Source organism: Lepidochelys kempii, chromosome 11 (genome assembly GCF_965140265.1).
Source record: "Lepidochelys kempii isolate rLepKem1 chromosome 11, rLepKem1.hap2, whole genome shotgun sequence".
Lineage (NCBI taxonomy): Eukaryota > Metazoa > Chordata > Testudines > Cheloniidae > Lepidochelys > Lepidochelys kempii.
The window spans coordinates 65620279-65639044 of record NC_133266.1 but is presented as its reverse complement, the minus strand read 5'-3'; the positions used below and the strand labels follow the sequence as shown (position 1 = coordinate 65639044).

Sequence of the window (18766 nt, the reverse complement as noted above, 5' to 3'; positions counted from 1 at the left end):
GCTGATGAATAATACAGCTCTGCTCCTGAAATTGTTCCTGTCTGGAAAAATCCTACAGAATGTGATAGACTTCTGCAGAAATTACATAGGTCTCTATAGAACTCAGTATGATTTCCTTTCTGTCAAGGCATTAAACCAACCTATAGAATTTAATAGAGAATGATATCCCGGCCATAATTATAGAGATAACAGTTCTCTAATCAACTACACAGGGTATTTTCACAATGCCGACCCATTTACTGCTTTATCCAGCCATTAAGATTTTACCAGGGCACCTGCAGTTGTAGGTTTATTTGGTGGGGAGGGTTTCCTTTCAGTGACATGCTCTATAGTTTCAAAAGAAGATGACCCTTATTTGGCAGGATATAGTGTATACCCTGAGGCTCTGCTCCTACAAGGCAATATTCATGTCACACACTGCCCATTTGAAGTCAGTTGGTGTTTTGGATGCAAAGAGCTTGCAGGATTGGACCCTTTACACACACACACACACACACAAGTCCAGAAATGGAGAAGTTAAAATTCTCATCCCACTATTAACTCATTGTCTTGTAGCATTGTTGATGACTATGTAGGTTGTTATGTATCTGCACTAGTGAGTGGCCAGGCTGCCCGTGCTTTGGTTTTACAAAACCTTGTCAAAATCAAAAGGGTTCCGTTTTTTTCCAAACCACCTAAATTTTAATGGTTCGGACACAATCATTATATTGGCCAAACTGTTTTGATTTTATAATGTTAAATCCAGGGGTAACAAGGAACTGGTTGTTCCAATGTATCTGAACCACCAAAGCTTGGGTGCGGTGAAGGGTTTCTAATAGAAGGTTCTGCTTAGTTCTAACCTCAATATATGCTGTGACCCAAAATCTGTTCTGTTCTCTTTCATTGAAGCTCTTTACACCATTCCCATTACTATGATAGCTGAGTGCCTGCTCTGCTTTTCATTACGTGTGTGCAAAATCACCAGGTCAGATTCCGTACCCCGAGCAACCCCACGGAAATCGAGACATGAAGAATTCCATGGGGTTGCACAGACTGTAAATCATTGCTACACTGTCTCTCTGAGGGCTCCTCGCATGTTAATGAGCACAGAATTTGGTCAAGTATTTATTGTTGTGAGCCTTAATTTTTTTAATTTTCTGACTTTGGGGGTTTTAAATTAGTAACTGAGAGAGGGAGAGAGAACTGGATACCTGGGTTTAGGACCCATTCATATTATTTTATTCGTTATTATTTTTTCTAACGTTCATGTATATTTTTGCTCCCAAGATGCCGATTAAGTGGATGGCTCTGGAATGTATACACTACAGGAAATTCACCCATCAGAGCGATGTTTGGAGCTATGGTAAATCTTCCATGTGACTGTGCTTAAGAATTCATCGCTTGTGAAATACATAACGTTCTTTTATTGCGTCACTGATGTTTATTTATCAACCCATATTTCCAAAAGGAGATAACTGTGGGTGGAGGGTGAGAAAACCTGGATTTGTGCTGGAAATGGCCCACCTGTTGATCACTTTAGATAAGCTATTACCAGCAGGACAGTGGGGTGGGAGGAGGTATTGTTTCATGATTTCTGTGTGTATATAAAGTCTGCTGCAGTTTCCACGGTAAACATCTGATGAAGTGAGCTGTAGCTCACGAAAGCTCATGCTCAAATAAATTGGTTAGTCTCTAAGGTGCCACAAGTACTCCTTTTCTTTTTGCGAATACAGACTAACACGGCTGTTCCTCTGAAAACTGTTACCTTGTGTTTCTTCTATTTTTTTTAAAAAATACGTCTAAATTGCATTGTTACCTGTCTTCTGTGTTATTTCCCTGCTCACTAAAATGTTATTTCCCTGCTCACAATGTCCCTGCTGGGTTGCCTGCCAGAAGCTCTGGTTTGGTAGCAGTTTGGCCGATCATTGTGACAGAAAAAAGCCTCTTTTAGTTTTGCCACAGATTGGTAGAAATATGACTGCGGGTCATAATTTCCAACAGTTCCTTGAAAACCGAACTCTGAAAGCCAGGAATGTCAAAAAAACATTTGCTGGCTTATGGGAGTTTCTGTACTACAATCACATAAAAGGGAATATGTCATAACATAGAACAAACACAGCAAGAGAGAGTGGGAGGGGGAAGAAAGTGAAGAGACTGGCTTATTCAGGCTTAGGTTTAATTTCACAAACAATTTTGGAATGGGTGAGAAAGGTCAGGCCACAAGGAATCTAAACTGAAAACCAGGTGATTTCAATATTTAGAGAGTTTATTTAACTGTGTTAACTACGAATATCAGAATGAGCTGTTAGGCATCTGCTTGGTTGTTTGCCTGTTTAACTTGTCCAGCTGGTATTGAGAAAGAATCCTGCACCTTTACAAATGGAATCACACAGCATCAGACCCATAATAGGTAATTAGAGACACTGGACCTCATCCAAAGTTTCTGTTGCTGAATAGCTTTGAAACAAAGCTGTACGGTATCAGCTGAAACTCATTACTCACTTTTACCTGTGGGTAGCAGTAAAATACAGTTTGCTATTGCCAGGTAGCGATCTTCTTCTGTCCAGCAAAGAAAAATATATGATTATATGAGATTAAAACTGTATGCATAAAGCAGCTTCTTCCCCACCCCCAAACTGTGGATTACCCCAGTTAGCAAAATATGCATCTTCCTCCATTATTTATGCAGCTCAATTTAAAACAGGAAGCCCAGCACATCTGTAATTTGAAAGAATAAAACAAGACAATTGACAAGATTTAGTTATTAAACATCAGTGTGGAGGTGAATGGGGGAGAAAACAGATGCATGTTTCACGGATATGTATTTTTACTTCTCTCTCCTCAGATTAGAAGTGACAATCTGCAAAATACGATTACCAGGCTGGAGGCATATTTAAAATGACCTTTACAATAAAATAAAAGCAAAACAAAGGAGAGTGTTGAGAAAGCAGCAGTATTTTTAATATTAAAGATTGTCTTTTGGGATAAATTCTGTTACTTGTGATATATGTTATTTATCTTTTTGCTTAGCTGCCAAAAAAATCCTCGGGCTATTCAAAAAGAGGATACCAGGTTTAAATCACAGTATTATCATAACCCAAATCCATAAGGTGATTTAAGAGAAACAAACACAACTGACTGAATGACTTACAAGGCAAAGATAATGACATAACCTTATTCACTCTGCATCATTATGGGAAGTTGATGCTACAATTTAGAGAACATATTTAGGTTTTTTGCCCCTTACAATAATATCAACTATTCATTTTCCATTTTGATATGATAAAAGAGCAAGGCATATTCTTCTGTTATTGTTTCCATGTATATGTTCTGAGTCTTCCCTATCTGTCATGCCTGCACTCTACACCGCTAATTTGTTCTAAGTCTCCCCTATCTGTCATGCCTGAACTTTTTCTTAACCCAATACAAACAAGAGACATCATCGTTAGAATCGAACTCAAGTGCTGTTCCACAGTCTTCCAGTAGCCGTTAAGTTGTGGATCCAACGTAAGTCTGAGCAAGCTCTGGACACTTTATACGTGCACTGGTTCTGAGAATGAATGAGACAGGTTCATCACATTGTAATCCAATATTGGGCCTTAAACTGATCCATAAGGTGTTTTGAACAACTTAAATAAAACATGCCCCTAATCTTATACTCGTTTGTTCCCAGGTGTCACTATTTGGGAGCTTATGACCTTTGGCGGAAAACCCTATGATGGAATCCCAACGCGAGAAATTCCTGACCTGTTAGAGAAAGGGGAACGGTTGCCCCAGCCGCCTATCTGCACCATTGATGTTTACATGGTGATGGTGAAATGTGAGTATCTGTTGTTTTAATATCACTGTGCTCAATGCTTGCAGAATGTATTCCATTGCATCTGACAGCGCTTGCTAATAATGCAGACTGTTTCAAAACAAAAAGCTTCCTACGGTTTTAGAAATTACATTTGAACATAGCATGCACCTTTCCCCTCCCACCTTCCCCCCCCACCCCCCCATTGCAAAGGATATGAGTTTAGCTGTGAAGGGTTTGAGTTAGCACCTCTTCTTATTACTGTGAGATGGTATCACACATCCTCGCTATGAAGTCAAAATTATATGATTGTGATTGTAAACACTTGTCATTTCCATGACAATTGATTTTGATGTAAAAAATGATAGCATTAAACATAATTATGGTACATGGGTAGTCAGGCATTGAAAGTGGCAAAGGGAAGAGTTGGTTCCAAAACAGAAATCTCAAATATTGAGGAAAGAAATCTATAATGTTTTTTTATTAAAGAGAAATTGACTTAATATAACAAATATAGCACAGCTGAGGATTTGTTTTTGTTTGTTTAGCTGGATCCAGTAGTTTATGGACACGTATATTTTAGCAAAAAATGAAAATAGTTTATATCTGGATTCTCACTTACCCTGCCCTCCTTCCCCCGCAAGAGAGACACAGAGAGAGATGTGCACGCAAATGGATCCTCAAAGCCTAGACTTCTAATTAAAAAAGAATTAGGAACATCTCTGTCGTGTTTCTGACTTCATTTAAGTGAAATTAACATACAGCCATCTCTTCGTTCTAACATGGGCTTTTCCCTTTTGATTTGCACACAAAAAAGAGCAGAACTAAGAAGATAAACTGGAGGAGGTAAATATGTATATTCTTAGTAAGAAAATGGGATTTCTCTCTTCTCAGAGTTGCATTTGTAGCCTGAAGCTTGTCATATGGGTGCAGTAGATCACTCAGAGATTGTTAATGGGATATAGTTCCTTTCACCCCTAACTGCAAGATTAAACCCAACCCAGGTCATTAGAGGCTGAAGACTGCCACACATGTTCAGTACAGGGGCTCTCTGGTGGCTTGTGTTTTATAGTTTCATCTAATTCCCAATGAACAAGTGTCCACATCACAAAAATCACAGTCCCTTAGTATCAATATGCACCTCCTTCCTGGAAGTGTTAGCAGAGAGGCCAAGGATTGTAATACCCTAATCTTAGTAATGGCTGTAGGTTTGAGGCACATTGGTCAGACGTTATAAGGTAATTTGCAACCTCGCTTCCTGTACTATATACACTCTGTGGGTAAATAGGAGCTGAATCTTCCACACTGTCCATCTGGAACCTACATGGGCCCTAAAATCCAAACACAAACAATTCTGATAGGGATAAATGGAAGATTTTGTTTTTCAGCAGACTGCCTTTCATTTAGTCTTTCACAGTGCTGATACAAGGGCAATCTACCCCTTGTACAGTTTGATTGTCTATGGTTCGGGAATTGTTTTTGTAAGAATTGCATGACATTTCCTCTAATATAGGAATTCTCCTCAATATATCATTTCAGCCATAGAAACTGATTCTGCATGTTTTACTCATGCTGAAGAGTCCCTCAGCCATGTGAATAGTCCCAGGGACTACAGATATGCATAAATTTGTGAGAAAGGATTGGAGCATCTATAAGATATGGATGATAAAAGAGCAAGGCACTTGATTATCATGGCATCTAGTAATGCAACGGAATGTAGTTTAGAAGTCGACTAGAAGAGCTAAACACATGGAAGGGGACCATTTGGATCAAACTCAAGAATATTCTAATAGAATACAGTTCTAATGAATAAGAAACAATTCTATAGTGTTGAAAGCAGATGCGGGTAGACGGGATATTCTGGACATCTGAAATTGGGGAAACCATTGCTAATGGGGTACCCCTAATCTTTTAGCATTCTTGCCAAACTGCCTTCTGGCTAAGGAAACTTTGGTTCTTCTACTTTGGTCACATCTTCAGTGTAATAGGACTGTGGGAGATAAGGACCATTTCACTGACAGTCCCTGCTAAATGAGGACACATTCCTGGAAAATTGCTGATAGAATCTTTTCGTAGCAGAGGTTGGCACTGAGATAAACCAGCAGCTGTTGCTGAGTGGCATTTATCAGTTGCTTTGCACTAACTGTTTTGCAGCAGGCATTCAAAGAGGAGGCTGTTCTTTCTAATGAACTTTTCTGAGAGAATGTGAGAGGGAGAGGAGGGGGGAAAACGTCTTTCCTTGTTTAAGGCGGAATGTGTCTCGATAATAGATATAGCCTACAGCAGGGCTTATGCCTGCAAATAATCTTAAAGTGTAGCCAATAGCTTATGATGGCAGCACTAATACAAAGTTACCCGAATGGTGAGGAGGGAGAAAAAATACTTGAGAGAGGTGAGAGTGTTCAGATCTGTTTAACAGTCTGCTATAACCTGGAATACATTATGGATTAGCAGATACTAGTAGTATTATGATAGTGCCCAGAGGCCCTGATTGAAATACAGGCCCCATCGTGCGAGGCGCTGTACAGATCAATAGTAAGAGACATTCCCTGCCCCAAAGAGCTTCTGATCTAAATAGACAAGACTGACAAGCGGGGTGGGATTAGAAAGACACTAGTACCATCCCCATTTTAAAGATGGCAAACTGAGGCACAGATAAATTAAGCTACTTGCCCAAGGTCCCACAGCAGCAAAGCCAGGAATTGAATACAGATCTCCAGGCCTTAACCACAAGATCCGCCTTCCACTATTTTAGAAGCATTGTTTATTATCATCTTTCCAATTTTCCTGAACAACTGAATTGTGTTTTTTTCCTTCTGCAGGCCAAATACACCAAAGGCATCGTTGTACTTCAAACTAAGGATTGTTTCAAATGTTGTTCAAAATGTAATGACAGTCCTTGTTACCAATCAACTTTTTTTTCTTCTTAAATCTGCCCGCAGGCTGGATGATTGATGCTGACAGTCGGCCTAAATTCAAGGAATTGGCTGCTGAATTTTCTAGAATGGCTCGAGACCCTCAGAGATACCTTGTCATTCAGGTCAGCAACTCTGGAACATCTGGAAATCATTTTAATTCTGCTTGTAAAATCCCTGGAATGAATATAAGTGCATCAGAAGCTCTCACGTCCCCGCTAAAAGGAAAAAGCAGTTGTGATAATAATAGAATCATAGAAATGTCGGGCTGGAAGGAACCTCGAGAGGTCATCTAGGCCAATCCCCTGCTCTGAGACAAGACCAAGTAAAGCTAGACCATCCCTGACAAATGTTTGTCTAACCTGTTCTTAGAAACATCAACTAATACTCTAAGATAGCTCAATAGAGAGAGAGAGCCATGCTGAGATTTGAAAAAACAGGCGCATGGAATTCAATTCCTAAATCCATATTTACATTATCCCAAATCTACCCCACACTCCGCTGGCGCACTGTGTCCAGTTCTGGGCTCCACGCGTCAGGAAAGATGTGGACAGATTGGAGAGAGTCCAGAGGCGAGCAACAGAAATGATAAAAGGTTTAGAAACCCTGACCTGTGAGAAGATTTTCAAAATGAAAACTGGGCCTGAGTAAAAAAGACTGAGCTGGGACCTGATAAGAGTCTTCAATTATGTTAAGGGCTGTTATAATGAGGACAGTGATCAACTGTTCTCCATGGCCACTGAGCAATGGACAAGAAGTAATGGGCTTAATTGGCAGCAAGCGAGATTTAGGTTAGACATTAGGAAAACTTTCTAACTATCAGGGTAGTTAAGCTCTGGATCAGGCTTTCAAGGGAGGTTGTGGAATCCCTGTCACTGAAGGTTTTTAAGAACAGGTTGGACAAAGAAATGGCGATGAATAAAAATTGCAGTGCCAATAACATAATTATTAAATACCAGAGGCCAGAACATGGAATCCGTTTGGGCCAGATTCTGATAGGCTGACTCACAATGATCAATATAGACAGTTCAGTGGAACAATTTGATCAGTAAAACAATAGTCAGCATGAGTAATAGTATCATAATGTGGTCTTTTCCTCACAATACTCCTCACTGACCTCAAAGGGGAGTAATGTTTAAAAAATGAAGGCCGCAGAAAACTTTCCTGGATAATTATTTCACTAACTAAAAGAATTTACTGCATTTGTTGTACTTCCTTTGATTATCTTTTTAATCTCATTATCAAGGTAATTTGCTATATAATCTGGTGGGTATTTCATCATTTGAGGTCACCCATGTGGCCTTTTTCATTGTGCTGTTTGGCCTCTTCCATAGTGGTCTTTTAGGACACTAAATGACAAATGCTCACCTCAATTTAACTCCATTGCAGCACTCGTGTCTCGGCCCTTGTGGAAAGTCCTATGGAATATAATCAGGAATGATAACCTCTCCATGAGTGAGGTAAGATCTTTTATTGGGCCAACTTCTGTTGATGAAAGAGACAAGCTTTTGAGCTCCTCTTCAGGTCCTTTCACCAGTTGTCTCTTTCACCTGCAGAAGTTGGTCCCATAAAAGATATGACCTCACCCACCTTGTCTCTCTAATATCCTGGGCCCAACAGGGGCTACTACAACATTGCAAACAACCTCTCCATTGGAGTTTTAAACCAAGCTATAGAATTCTATGGCAAGGATATAATTCTCTGTTAAATTCTACAGCATGGTTAAACAATTCTCTAGATAGGACTTTATTCTCTATTAATTTATATAGGTTTTTAGTGTAATGTCTGTAGATCACAAGCTCTTTGAAGCAGGGGACTGTATTTTGTTCTGTGTTTGTACAGGACCTAGCACAATAGGGGCTTGATCCCTGACTGAGACCATGGGCACTAAGGCAATCCAAATGTTGTCATTACCTAGTTTAATTCCTATTGATTTCATCCCTATTAAATTCTTATAAGGCCTTCCATGTGGCTAACAGGGGAGTTTCACACAATAAATCTTTAAAAGACCCAAATAAAAATAAAATAAAATAAAAAGCAAAGAAGCCCACTTTCCATATTTTATACATATATATTTCCTGCATTAGCCTTCATATCTCAAATATTTCACAACATACATCAGACCTTGCCAGAAGCTGGTCTACTGGGTCCAGAATTGAGTTTATTTTAAAAAAGAAAGAAAAAAAAGTTCAAAAACAGGAATGTAAAACATTTATTTTTGCTTGCTTAATGCAGTTACTCCCTTCCTGTCATCGTATTCCCAGCCAAAAATCAAAATAAACTCTGTAGCTGTGGTGATGTAGGGCAACCTGAGTATAGGCATAGTCTCTGCACCATGACTGCCAGGTAGTATAGAAAGCAGGTCACCATGCTCATAGAATTAATTCTACTCTGTGTTATCTTCCTCCGTCCATGTGACACATTCAGGGTGATGACCGTATGAAGCTCCCCAGCCCAAACGACAGCAAATTCTTCCAAAATCTGCTAGATGAGGAAGACCTGGAAGATATGATGGATGCTGAGGAATATTTAGTTCCTCAGGCCTTTAACATCCCTCCTCCTATCTACACCTCCAGGGCTAGAATCGACTCCAACAGGGTAAGAGCAGTTACTGACTCGCAAAACCATGTCTAGAGTTTTAAGTGCTCTAATCAAGCATAAGCCTGAGTTACCCTGGGAAATTTGAGCTTAAAGTGCATGGAGAGTGACTATAAAAATGGCATCATGAGGTTCCAAGTTTATTGTGTCTCCGTGAATTCCAAATCAATAGCTCCGCTCACCAGTGAACAAAGGTATTCTTTGAACAGCCAGTCCTGAATCCTCAGCTTAGGATTGTAAGGCCATGCTGTATGCTTTCTGGACAGTGAATCATCAGTGCCAGTAATCACGAGTCTTTCAGTCTACATCTGCCATGCAAACCCACTACCTGTAAAGGGACTGCACAGGTGTAACCGAGAGCAGCTGGAATTAAGTACACAATCTTGTCGATGCATCTTGAGTGAGAATGGAATCTAGCTCTTTCTCCAGTCTGTCTATGGGCTCTTTTACTATAGTATCTGAGCATCTCACACTCTTTACTCTATTTAGCCTCACAACCCTAAGAGGTAGGACTATTATTCACATGTTACCAATGGGGAACAGTGGCACAGAGAGGCTAAATGACTTGCCCAAGGTCACACAAGAGGTCTGTTGCAGAGTAGGGGATTGAGCGCCAGTTGCCTGAATTGCTGGCTAGCTCCCTACAAAAAAAATTACTGTGGCAACAAGTCTCAGAGCCTGGGTCAGCTAATTCGAGCTCACATTATGGGTCTAAAAATATCAGTGTAGATGTTCCCCTTAGGCTGGAACCTGGGCCCTGGAACTCGGTGAGTGGGGTTGGTCTCAGAGCTTGGGCTTCAGCCCGAGTGGGAATGTCTGCACTGCTGTTTCTAGCCCTGTAGCGTGACAGTGAGTCAGTGGACCTGGCTCTGAGACTCACTGCTGAGGGTTTTTTTGTTTATTGGTTTTTTTGCTGTGTGGACGGACCCATGGACTTCAGAGCATCCTGCCTTCTGGCTCTGCACTTCTAACAGGAGCTTAGAAATGTTTAACTAGGATTGGTGATCTGGTGTCCTCTCTGAAGTGAGGAGAGATGACTCTAAATGCACCAGATTAGGATAAGAAGTTGTCATTTTTGCATAGACACATTTTTCCAAGGGAAACCACATCTAAAGCACTGACCACAGTCTCTCCAGAACAGGCATGGAGTTTGATTTCCAGCAGTGCTAAACACCCACAGCTCCAGCTGGAACCAGTGGGACCTCAGCATGTGCTTAAAGTTAAGCAAGTGCTTAAGTGCTTTCCTGAATAGAGATGCTTTCCTGAATGAGGGCCATAGTTTGCTGAGCTTGCAATATACATCCATAATGCGTCTCCAAACTGTCTTGGGTCAGCGAAATTGGGCTGTAAATTGGCACAGACTATAACAACATCCAGTAATCACCACCATTATTGTTTGATACACACAGTTTGATTAACAGCAATGACATTTGTTCCTTATTGCTGAGAAATCTTCCGATTCCCTCCTTAAGCCAAGCAGTTCCAAATTCATTCAGTAGGATGGATTAATCTTTTTCCATAAATAAAAATAGATGTATTTGAACCTCAGTTCCACTTGCAAGGTGCTTCTCGTGTTCACTGTCAGCTTACACTGGAGAACTAAAATAACTTCCTTTTACAGGGCCCCATCTCCACATAGGGAAAAACAACATGAGTTTGAGCTCACAGGGTTGCCACCTGAGCACTCCTGTGTGAGGGTGTGGGATTTACTGTCATTATCGAAGGGTCTTGGCTCCAAGTCCCATGAAACTTGGGAGAACCCTCACCACACTACCTTCCCTCCTGGCTGCTATGGGAGCCTGGATCAGGCAGGAGCCATGCAACCGTCATGGGTACGTCTACACTGCAATAAAAACCCCACAGCACCGAGTCTCAGAGCCCGGATCAATTGACCCTGGCTCACGGGGCTTGGGCTGCATCCTTCCCCTGAGTGGGTTTCAGAGCCCAAACGGCTACACTGCTATTTCTAGCACCACAAGCCTGAGTCAATTGCCCCCAGCTCTGAGACTCGGGGCCATGGGTTTTTCTTTTCAGTGTAGACATACCCAGTGACACCTGCCCCTTCAAGTCCTCTTCCAAGAAGAATGTCACATTATAAGAGGAAACCAGCATTATCTAATGCTGAGAGGGCAACGTTTTCTGACACTGGGCTGCCAGTGGGATTGGGTATAGGGTTGGCTCTGAATTTTCCTAAAGCATCCTATAAGTCTAGCATTTTCACCAATATAATATTATACTTTCTCAATAGTTTTCACTCTATGGGTCAAACTTCCTGGGCCAGCTATGGAAGGCCCCAAATGCAGGGTAATCAATGAGATATCGGTTTACTAAAACGGTGGTAGGACACGGAGAGCCTACAGAGTCCATTCGCACCCTCTGCATGCCATTGTGCTGTACTCCCCGGGGGCTCCATTCACCCTAATTGACAGGTGCTATTTTTAGAGGGGGTGGGGAAGGAGACTGCTGAGGGTGTGGCCGATGAATGTACAATTTATATATAATAGCAGCTTCTGGAATCAGCAGAGGCTGACTCCTCTCATGTGACACAAATATTAACCATTATAACGCAGAGCCATGTCAGATGTCTCAGGTCAGGGCATAAAGCCTGATCTCTTGCTAGCAGTCGTGTGTCTTACATTTATTACAGGAATCACCAGGCAGCATGCACACACATGCAGGCATACACATGGCTAGATTTCAGGAGAACTAAATCAAGCATAATGCTGAAATACCTCCCTGGTGTATCAGACATGCTGTGTCTAAGATACATAGTTGCCATAGAAGCTCCTGATTTGTAACACAGATAGTTTTTTCCCCCTGGATATAAGCTCTGTTCTGTTTGCTCTGCAGTTGCAATAATGCAGATAAAAATCAATGGCGATAAGACTGCCAATGTTCCTCCTCTAAACATTCATGTTGATCTAAAACTAAATGCGCGGTAGCTCCTTTAAGAAGTATTCTTTCCACTGTGCATACTTTAAGTACAGATGGATGTCAGTTGCAGGAATCACACAGAACTGAAAGACCTTCAAGTATCTGTACATGCAATGCTTTGAGTCTGGCTTATTCTGTTTCCTTTGGGTGGCTTGGATTTATGCTTGTTTGCTGTAATGACTATTAATATTAAATGAACTCATTATGATCAGTGTTATTACCGTGAATACCAAACACATTGATGCAGCTCAGTCAGTTTCTGTTCATTGTTACTGGAAAATTAAATTTTATGTGAACGTCTCCATGCTGCTTGGTTAGGGCAAAACACAGAGCCAATAGCTACGGAATCTTCACGTCTTTCCTGGTGACGAGGTGCTTGAAATATACGGCCCTGCCCTTATTGCGCTGGTGGTTTTAATTTTAAAAACTGAGGCACGCGTACTGTAAGCCACTAATGTGCTCTTTCTCTGGGCATACTGCACAGAACCTCTTGGCTTCAATGTGCCCTAGCACAGTTCTAGCAAGGGCTCAGGAAAGCAGGGAGTTTCTGAGCCTCTTTGTGTTTAGACACTGAAGTCAGTGAACTGAAGTAAGAGCACTTGTTCGCTAAGGAAAGCTGTGAAGTTTCTGCTGTACAATCCTACATCCAGGCAAAGCGATGCTAGGGTTAGGCACCAATGAATGAGGATATACATAAGACAAATACAAAAAAAAAACAGTTTAATATACAGTAGTGTCTTAAAGCTGTATCCCGTAGGAAAAAGGAAACCTCAGTGGGATGGGATATGACCTCCACTGAAATAAACAAGGCATTGCCTTCTTAATCTTCTGGAATCTGTTGAGATAGGCTGGAGGTACAAGGGCAAAGCCTCCCGTTACTCCACACACACTGTTTTCCTGGCAGCCCATGCGACCAAAACTCCTGTTTGTGGCTAACTCATGGACTCCCTTGGAGAAGAGTTCCTCCTTAAAGGGGCGTTCCCCAGCATGGAAGGGGCGCCCTGCAAAAGTTAAGACAGGGGTTGGTCTGTCCAGAAAATTGGGATTTCAGCTAAACTACATTTTTCGCATCAAGTGTCTGCTTTCCGCGGAAAATGTTGACTTGTCATCATCCAAAAAGTTCCAAAATCAGCAAAGGGGTTAACGACTGGTGGGTTTCCAGTACTTCGTGTTCTGTTTGGGTGAATAACGCCATGCTGGTGAAAGTGTAGTCATTGCCACTGCAGTGGTTATATAAGCCCAAGACTTTCGTTGCTAGCACTAGCAAACCGCCTACATTCACAACCATACAATTATCGACTCCGGTTTTTTAACAAGTACGGTACTGTCTGAACAGGTACAGTGTTAGAACAGAGGGAAGTCTCTTTTGTTTTCACGTTTGTGCACCACAATGCTTTTACCTTGGCTAATTCTCACTGCTGCTAACTGTTCATACTGTTCAGCAGCTCCTCTGAATGCGGCCCTTGTTCCTGTGGTCTGTACACTGTATATTATAGACGCCCTTGATGCCATCTGTGTAGGCAAGAGTCAGGGGATATTTCACTGCTGAACCTCTACTTATAATTAAGTCACTCCAGAGTGAAATAGGGCAAAGTCTCATCAAGGCTCTTCATTTGTTTTTAAAAACACATAAACGTCCGGGTTTTAAAGGGAGCGAAGAAAAGAAGAATGAGCATGATTATAAACAGTATTTTATAGGGACATGGCAACTTTCGTTACAGATCTCGGGCACAATTTTTAGAATTGAGACGTCTGCCATGTGGAGCACACCAGAGCTCTGGCTTGACTAAACTCCTTCACCACATAGGTGGCTACATAGGAGCCTAGAGGGCAGGGCCTCTGCTGTCAGTCGGACTTCAAAGCAGAAGTGGAGCTGGCCTATGCTGTGGCCGTGGCCTACTGCGCCTGTTACTCAGATTACATTCCCAATACACCGAGCACCAAATCAATTCCTTACAGATTAGCCCCTTTGTGCATCTAACAGGTTTATAATACAGGTCATTAATCGACAGTTGATTTGGTACTAAGAGAAAAAAATATTTAAAATTGCTGAGCCGATAGGCCAGCTCTGTGTCCTGGCACAACCCCATTGACTATTGCAACCCTACTCTAGTCTGCAGGGTGATGCAAAGGGTAAACAAAAGGTGGAGTTGTCCCACTGAATTTAAAACCCGCACATTGCAGCGATGTGGCACATTTCACCAATTTAAGATTTCTTTTCTGCATTTTTTTACATTACAATTATGCCTTCGAATTATGTCATGACAGTAACATTAATTGCATCTAGAGACATATATTGTAGTAATTGCAATGACTATAGAAGTATGTACAAACTTCAAAATTGCCTTTGGAATTTGAAAAATCACTGGAAAAGTGGTCTAATTGTTGTGAGAAAACACCACAAAAATGAAGAAATTCACAAAAAGAGTGGAGAGTGCTTAGAGGATTGAGCCCTAATCTTCCAGTATTCTCAAATTATGGGTTGGGCAGTAGAGACCTTTTAGTCAGACACTTCTATAGCGTCTATTATGAATTCTTTTCTTTTGGGGGCTTGCCTGACAACTGTGGGGGGAGATTGTGCAGGGGAATTACAGGGAGTAAGCATCTGCCTTATGCCCTGGCATGGACTCTCTAGACTGCAGATGGTGGAGTAAACAGATGTTTTGTGCAATGCCAGTCCCCCCAGCTAAGTTGGTGCAAGGGGTGTTGTAATTTGCTGATAGGACAGGCTAGCAGTCAATCACTTCCCTCTGCCCCCCCCCCCCGCAAGGAGGAAGCGGGGTGGGAGTTGTTTTTCCCAGCCTTTGCATTGAGGGCTTTAATAACAAGATGGCTATGATGGTGCCCTCAGTTACACTTACTCATCCCCACTAGTTTCAATGAGTGGAACTCAGTAAACGTTTCTGCTGATGATGCATGAGCCAGAATAGAAGCCAGCTGCTTCTACCAGACCTCTGCCAGCTCTGCAAGGGTAACAGGAGGCAAAAGGAATTATTACAAGGAAGTCCCATGGCCTGTGTTATGCAGGAGGTAAGATGAGATGATTGCTAGGGCCCCATCTGGCCTTAACTCTAGGAATTTATGAAGCAGAGAAAAGCATACTTTGTCCTAATGGTCAGCAATATGACTCTGTAGTCATAGATTTTAGGGCCAGAAGGAACCATTGTGATCATCTACTGTGTGACCCCCCTGGATAACACAGGTTAGAGAATCTCACCCATAACTTCTGCATCAAGCCCATCACTTGTGTTTGAGCTAAAGCACCTCTTTAAAAAGTCATGAGTTAACGATTGAAAGTGATGGAGAGTTCACCACAACCCTAGATAATTAACAACCCCTAACCATGAACTTTTTTGCCTTATTTCTAGTCTGAATTTGTCTAGCTTTAGCTTTCGACCACTGGATTTCATTATGCCTCCTCCCGCTAGATTAAAGAGCTACCGACTAGTTGAAATCTCTTCTGCTCAGGGAGCAGGTTTGCTGAGCAAAATGGTGCCATGTGTTATATACTCACTGTTCAGAGCAAACCTGTATTTCATGTTGCCTTTTTGTTCTGGTTGACTTCTGCTGTATGCTGCCTTCTGTATTTCTTCAATACCTTCTTCATAATAAACCGACCAGAACTGCCAATGTTTTTGCCAAATGGGACTTCTCTCTCTACTAACCCCATTTCCACTGCAAGACAGGAACTCTCTGATTCATACAAGACTTAATGCTTTTATATATGCAACCAAGAACTTAACTGTTTTAACTTTGCATCCAATTTCATTCATTCTTCTCCCAAGTCCTGGTAATCAAAATAGGTGATCAAAACTTATCCTAATATCTTAGTACCATTCCATGTCTTGCCACTAGTTTGTGTCATTTCTTTATGTATTCAAGTGCTGTAGTTCATCTCCAATACAATAACAGATGAACTTGCAGATTAACAGGATACTGTATCAAAGGCATTCTTAAAATTCAGGAAAATTATGTTGACGGTGTCCCTCCATTAGCTCTCTTGCTTCTTCAAAACACTTGGTTAGGCATAATCACCCCTTTTATTAATCCATCCTGAATGTCTTTCATCACATTATAATGTTCCAGACATTTCCCTACTCGGTCCCTAATTAGTGGTTTTAGTATTTGGTGCAATGATAAAGTCAAATCTATAGATAAGTTGTTTACCCAAGAATCGTAGAATCATAGGACAGGAAGGAACCCTAAGAGGTCATGGCAGGGCTAATTATTATCTAGACAATTGCTGACAGGTATTTGTCTAACCTGCTCTTAAAAATCTCCAATGATGGAGATTCCACAAGCTCCCTAGACAATTTATTCCAGTGCTTAACCATCGTGACAGTTAAGAAGTTTTTCCTAATGTCCAACCTAAACCACCCTTGCTGCAATTTAAGGCCATTGCTTCTTGTCCTATCCTCAGCGGTTAAGAAGAACAATTCTTCTCCTTCCTCCTTGTAACAACCTTTTATGTACTTGAAAACTGTTATCACGTCCCCCTCAGTCTTCTCTTTTCCAGACTAAACAAACCCATTTTTTTTCAGTCTTACCTCATAGGTCATGTTTTCTAGATCTTTAATAATTGTTGTTGCTTTTCTCTGGACTTTCTCCAATTTGTCCACATCTTTTCTGAAATGTGGTGCCCAGAACTGGACTCAATATTCCAGTTAAGGCCTAATCAGCACAGAGTAGAGCGGAGCAATTACTTCTCCTGTCTTGCTTTCAACACTCCTACTTATACATCCCAGAATGATGTTCGCTTTTTTTTGCAACAGAGTTACACTGTTGACTCATATTTAGCTTGTGGTCCACTATGACCCCCAGATCCCTTTCCGCAGTATGCTTCCTAGGCAGTCATTTCCCATTTTGTGTGTGTGCAACCAAGTGGAGTACTTTGCATTTGTCCTTATTGAATTTCATCCTATTTACTTCAGACCATTTCTCCAGTTTGTCCAGATCATTTTGAATTTTAATCCTATCCTCCAAAGCACTTGATATCGTCCACAAACTTTATGTGTCCTCTCTATGCCATTATCTAAATCATTGATGAAGATATTGAACAGAACCGGACCCAGAATCTCCTCTTAGGTATTGCCAGTTAGTTTTGGTACCATTTCCTGCTTTTTAAGGCGTTGGGTTTTTTTAGTCCAAGTCCTCTACTCTTTCTGCTTTGCGTCTCCCTTAAGAAGTTTTGGATGGATTTTAGAGTTTAATCAATGTTTTTTGTCATCAGACTATCTTCAGTCATTTTTGTCTCCTTGTCCCTGGAAAATGTCTCATGTCATGTATCTGTTTCTAGCACCTGTATTGGAAATCCAACATCAAAACACAGTTTTTATGCCTAATACCCAGATAGCATATAAACAGAAATTGAAACTGACTGGTCTAATTCTATTGCTTAGGATGAGTAGAATATAAAAAAGCATCACATCTGATGTAAAATAAATTAGATTAAAGCAGTTCAGTTTTACTGATGTAGCTTAAAAGATAGATAATTTACAATGTCTCTTTAAAACATGCTACATTTGTGACCGAAAAAAAAGGAGAGGGAAATTCATATGTAGGGCTCAACAAAACACATGTGGTCCGACAGGGTATATTTTTAGTGCCAGATTCCGTAGCCTTATAACAAGTAGTACCTCGCTCCATGAGCAGTCCTACTGAAATTAGCAGTGCTGCTCAGGGAGAAAGGCACAGCATGACCAAAGGTATCAGAAGCTGGCTCTTAACATGCTCCATGGTATCTAGCTGTTGAAGGTCACCTTGCAAGAGTTGCCCTAATCTTGTCCCTCTTGTTTTTTCTCTGACATATATGATCCCGAGCCACAGCGTTTAGCTCCAGATTCAACCTTTCTAGTTTTGTGGGCTATTTGTTCTGGGTTTTTTAGTTTGGACACATATTTGCTACCAATTTAATATATATATGTGCTCAGCCGGCTGTGCTCTTGCCTTGCAGTGGGCTTACCCTCCCACAGTTAGAATTACCATGTGTTCACACTCCCACCAAAGGACAGTAACCAGTCTAGGGGACCACAGCTGTACTTTGCAAAAGCTATCAGCATGAGAAATGGAAATGTACTGAGCTTCACTGTCCCTGGTTTAAAATCACGGCGCATCTGCCTCATCTATGAATAGCTGTTGGCTCTGTTAACAAACAAGAGAACTTGCAGCTGATTCACTTCATCGTCTCTTCTCCAAAAAAAAGTCAATGGCTATAAAGGGAGTGACTGCCAAATATTTCTAAACTCCACTGAGGAGGCACTCTGTGAGTTTCTAAAAACCATTTTTATTCGGGAAGCACAGCTGGAAGAGAGAGTGAAGCTGACCAGAAAGACCAGACCCCAGATTTTCAAATGCCTAGACCCCTCAGTGAGGGTCAGAGTTCAGAAAGAATCCCATTTAGGCACCTAAATGGGGACCAATTTTTTTAAAAAGTGCTCAGCACCAAGAAGATTGACTTGTGGTACGATACATGTGGCTTATTTTCAAAAGAGTTCAGTACGCAACATACTGAGTTTTTGGAAATTTGAACACTTATTTTGGTGCC

At 41.2% G+C, this 18766-nt stretch overlaps 1 protein-coding gene across 5 annotated transcripts in view; it reads left to right on the top strand.

Annotated features, from left to right (window-relative positions):
• The window catches only part of ERBB4 (erb-b2 receptor tyrosine kinase 4), a 972415-nt gene that overhangs the window by 928786 nt on the left and 24863 nt on the right, over nt 1-18766 (top strand). For all 5 annotated transcript variants that reach the window (XM_073306719.1, XM_073306718.1, XM_073306716.1 and 2 more), the window contains 4 exons: nt 1267-1342; nt 3653-3799; nt 6718-6815; nt 9118-9288. In XM_073306719.1, the coding sequence (XP_073162820.1) occupies nt 1267-1342; nt 3653-3799; nt 6718-6815; nt 9118-9288 (492 nt within the window). The remainder of the gene's footprint in view (nt 1-1266; nt 1343-3652; nt 3800-6717; nt 6816-9117; nt 9289-18766) is intronic.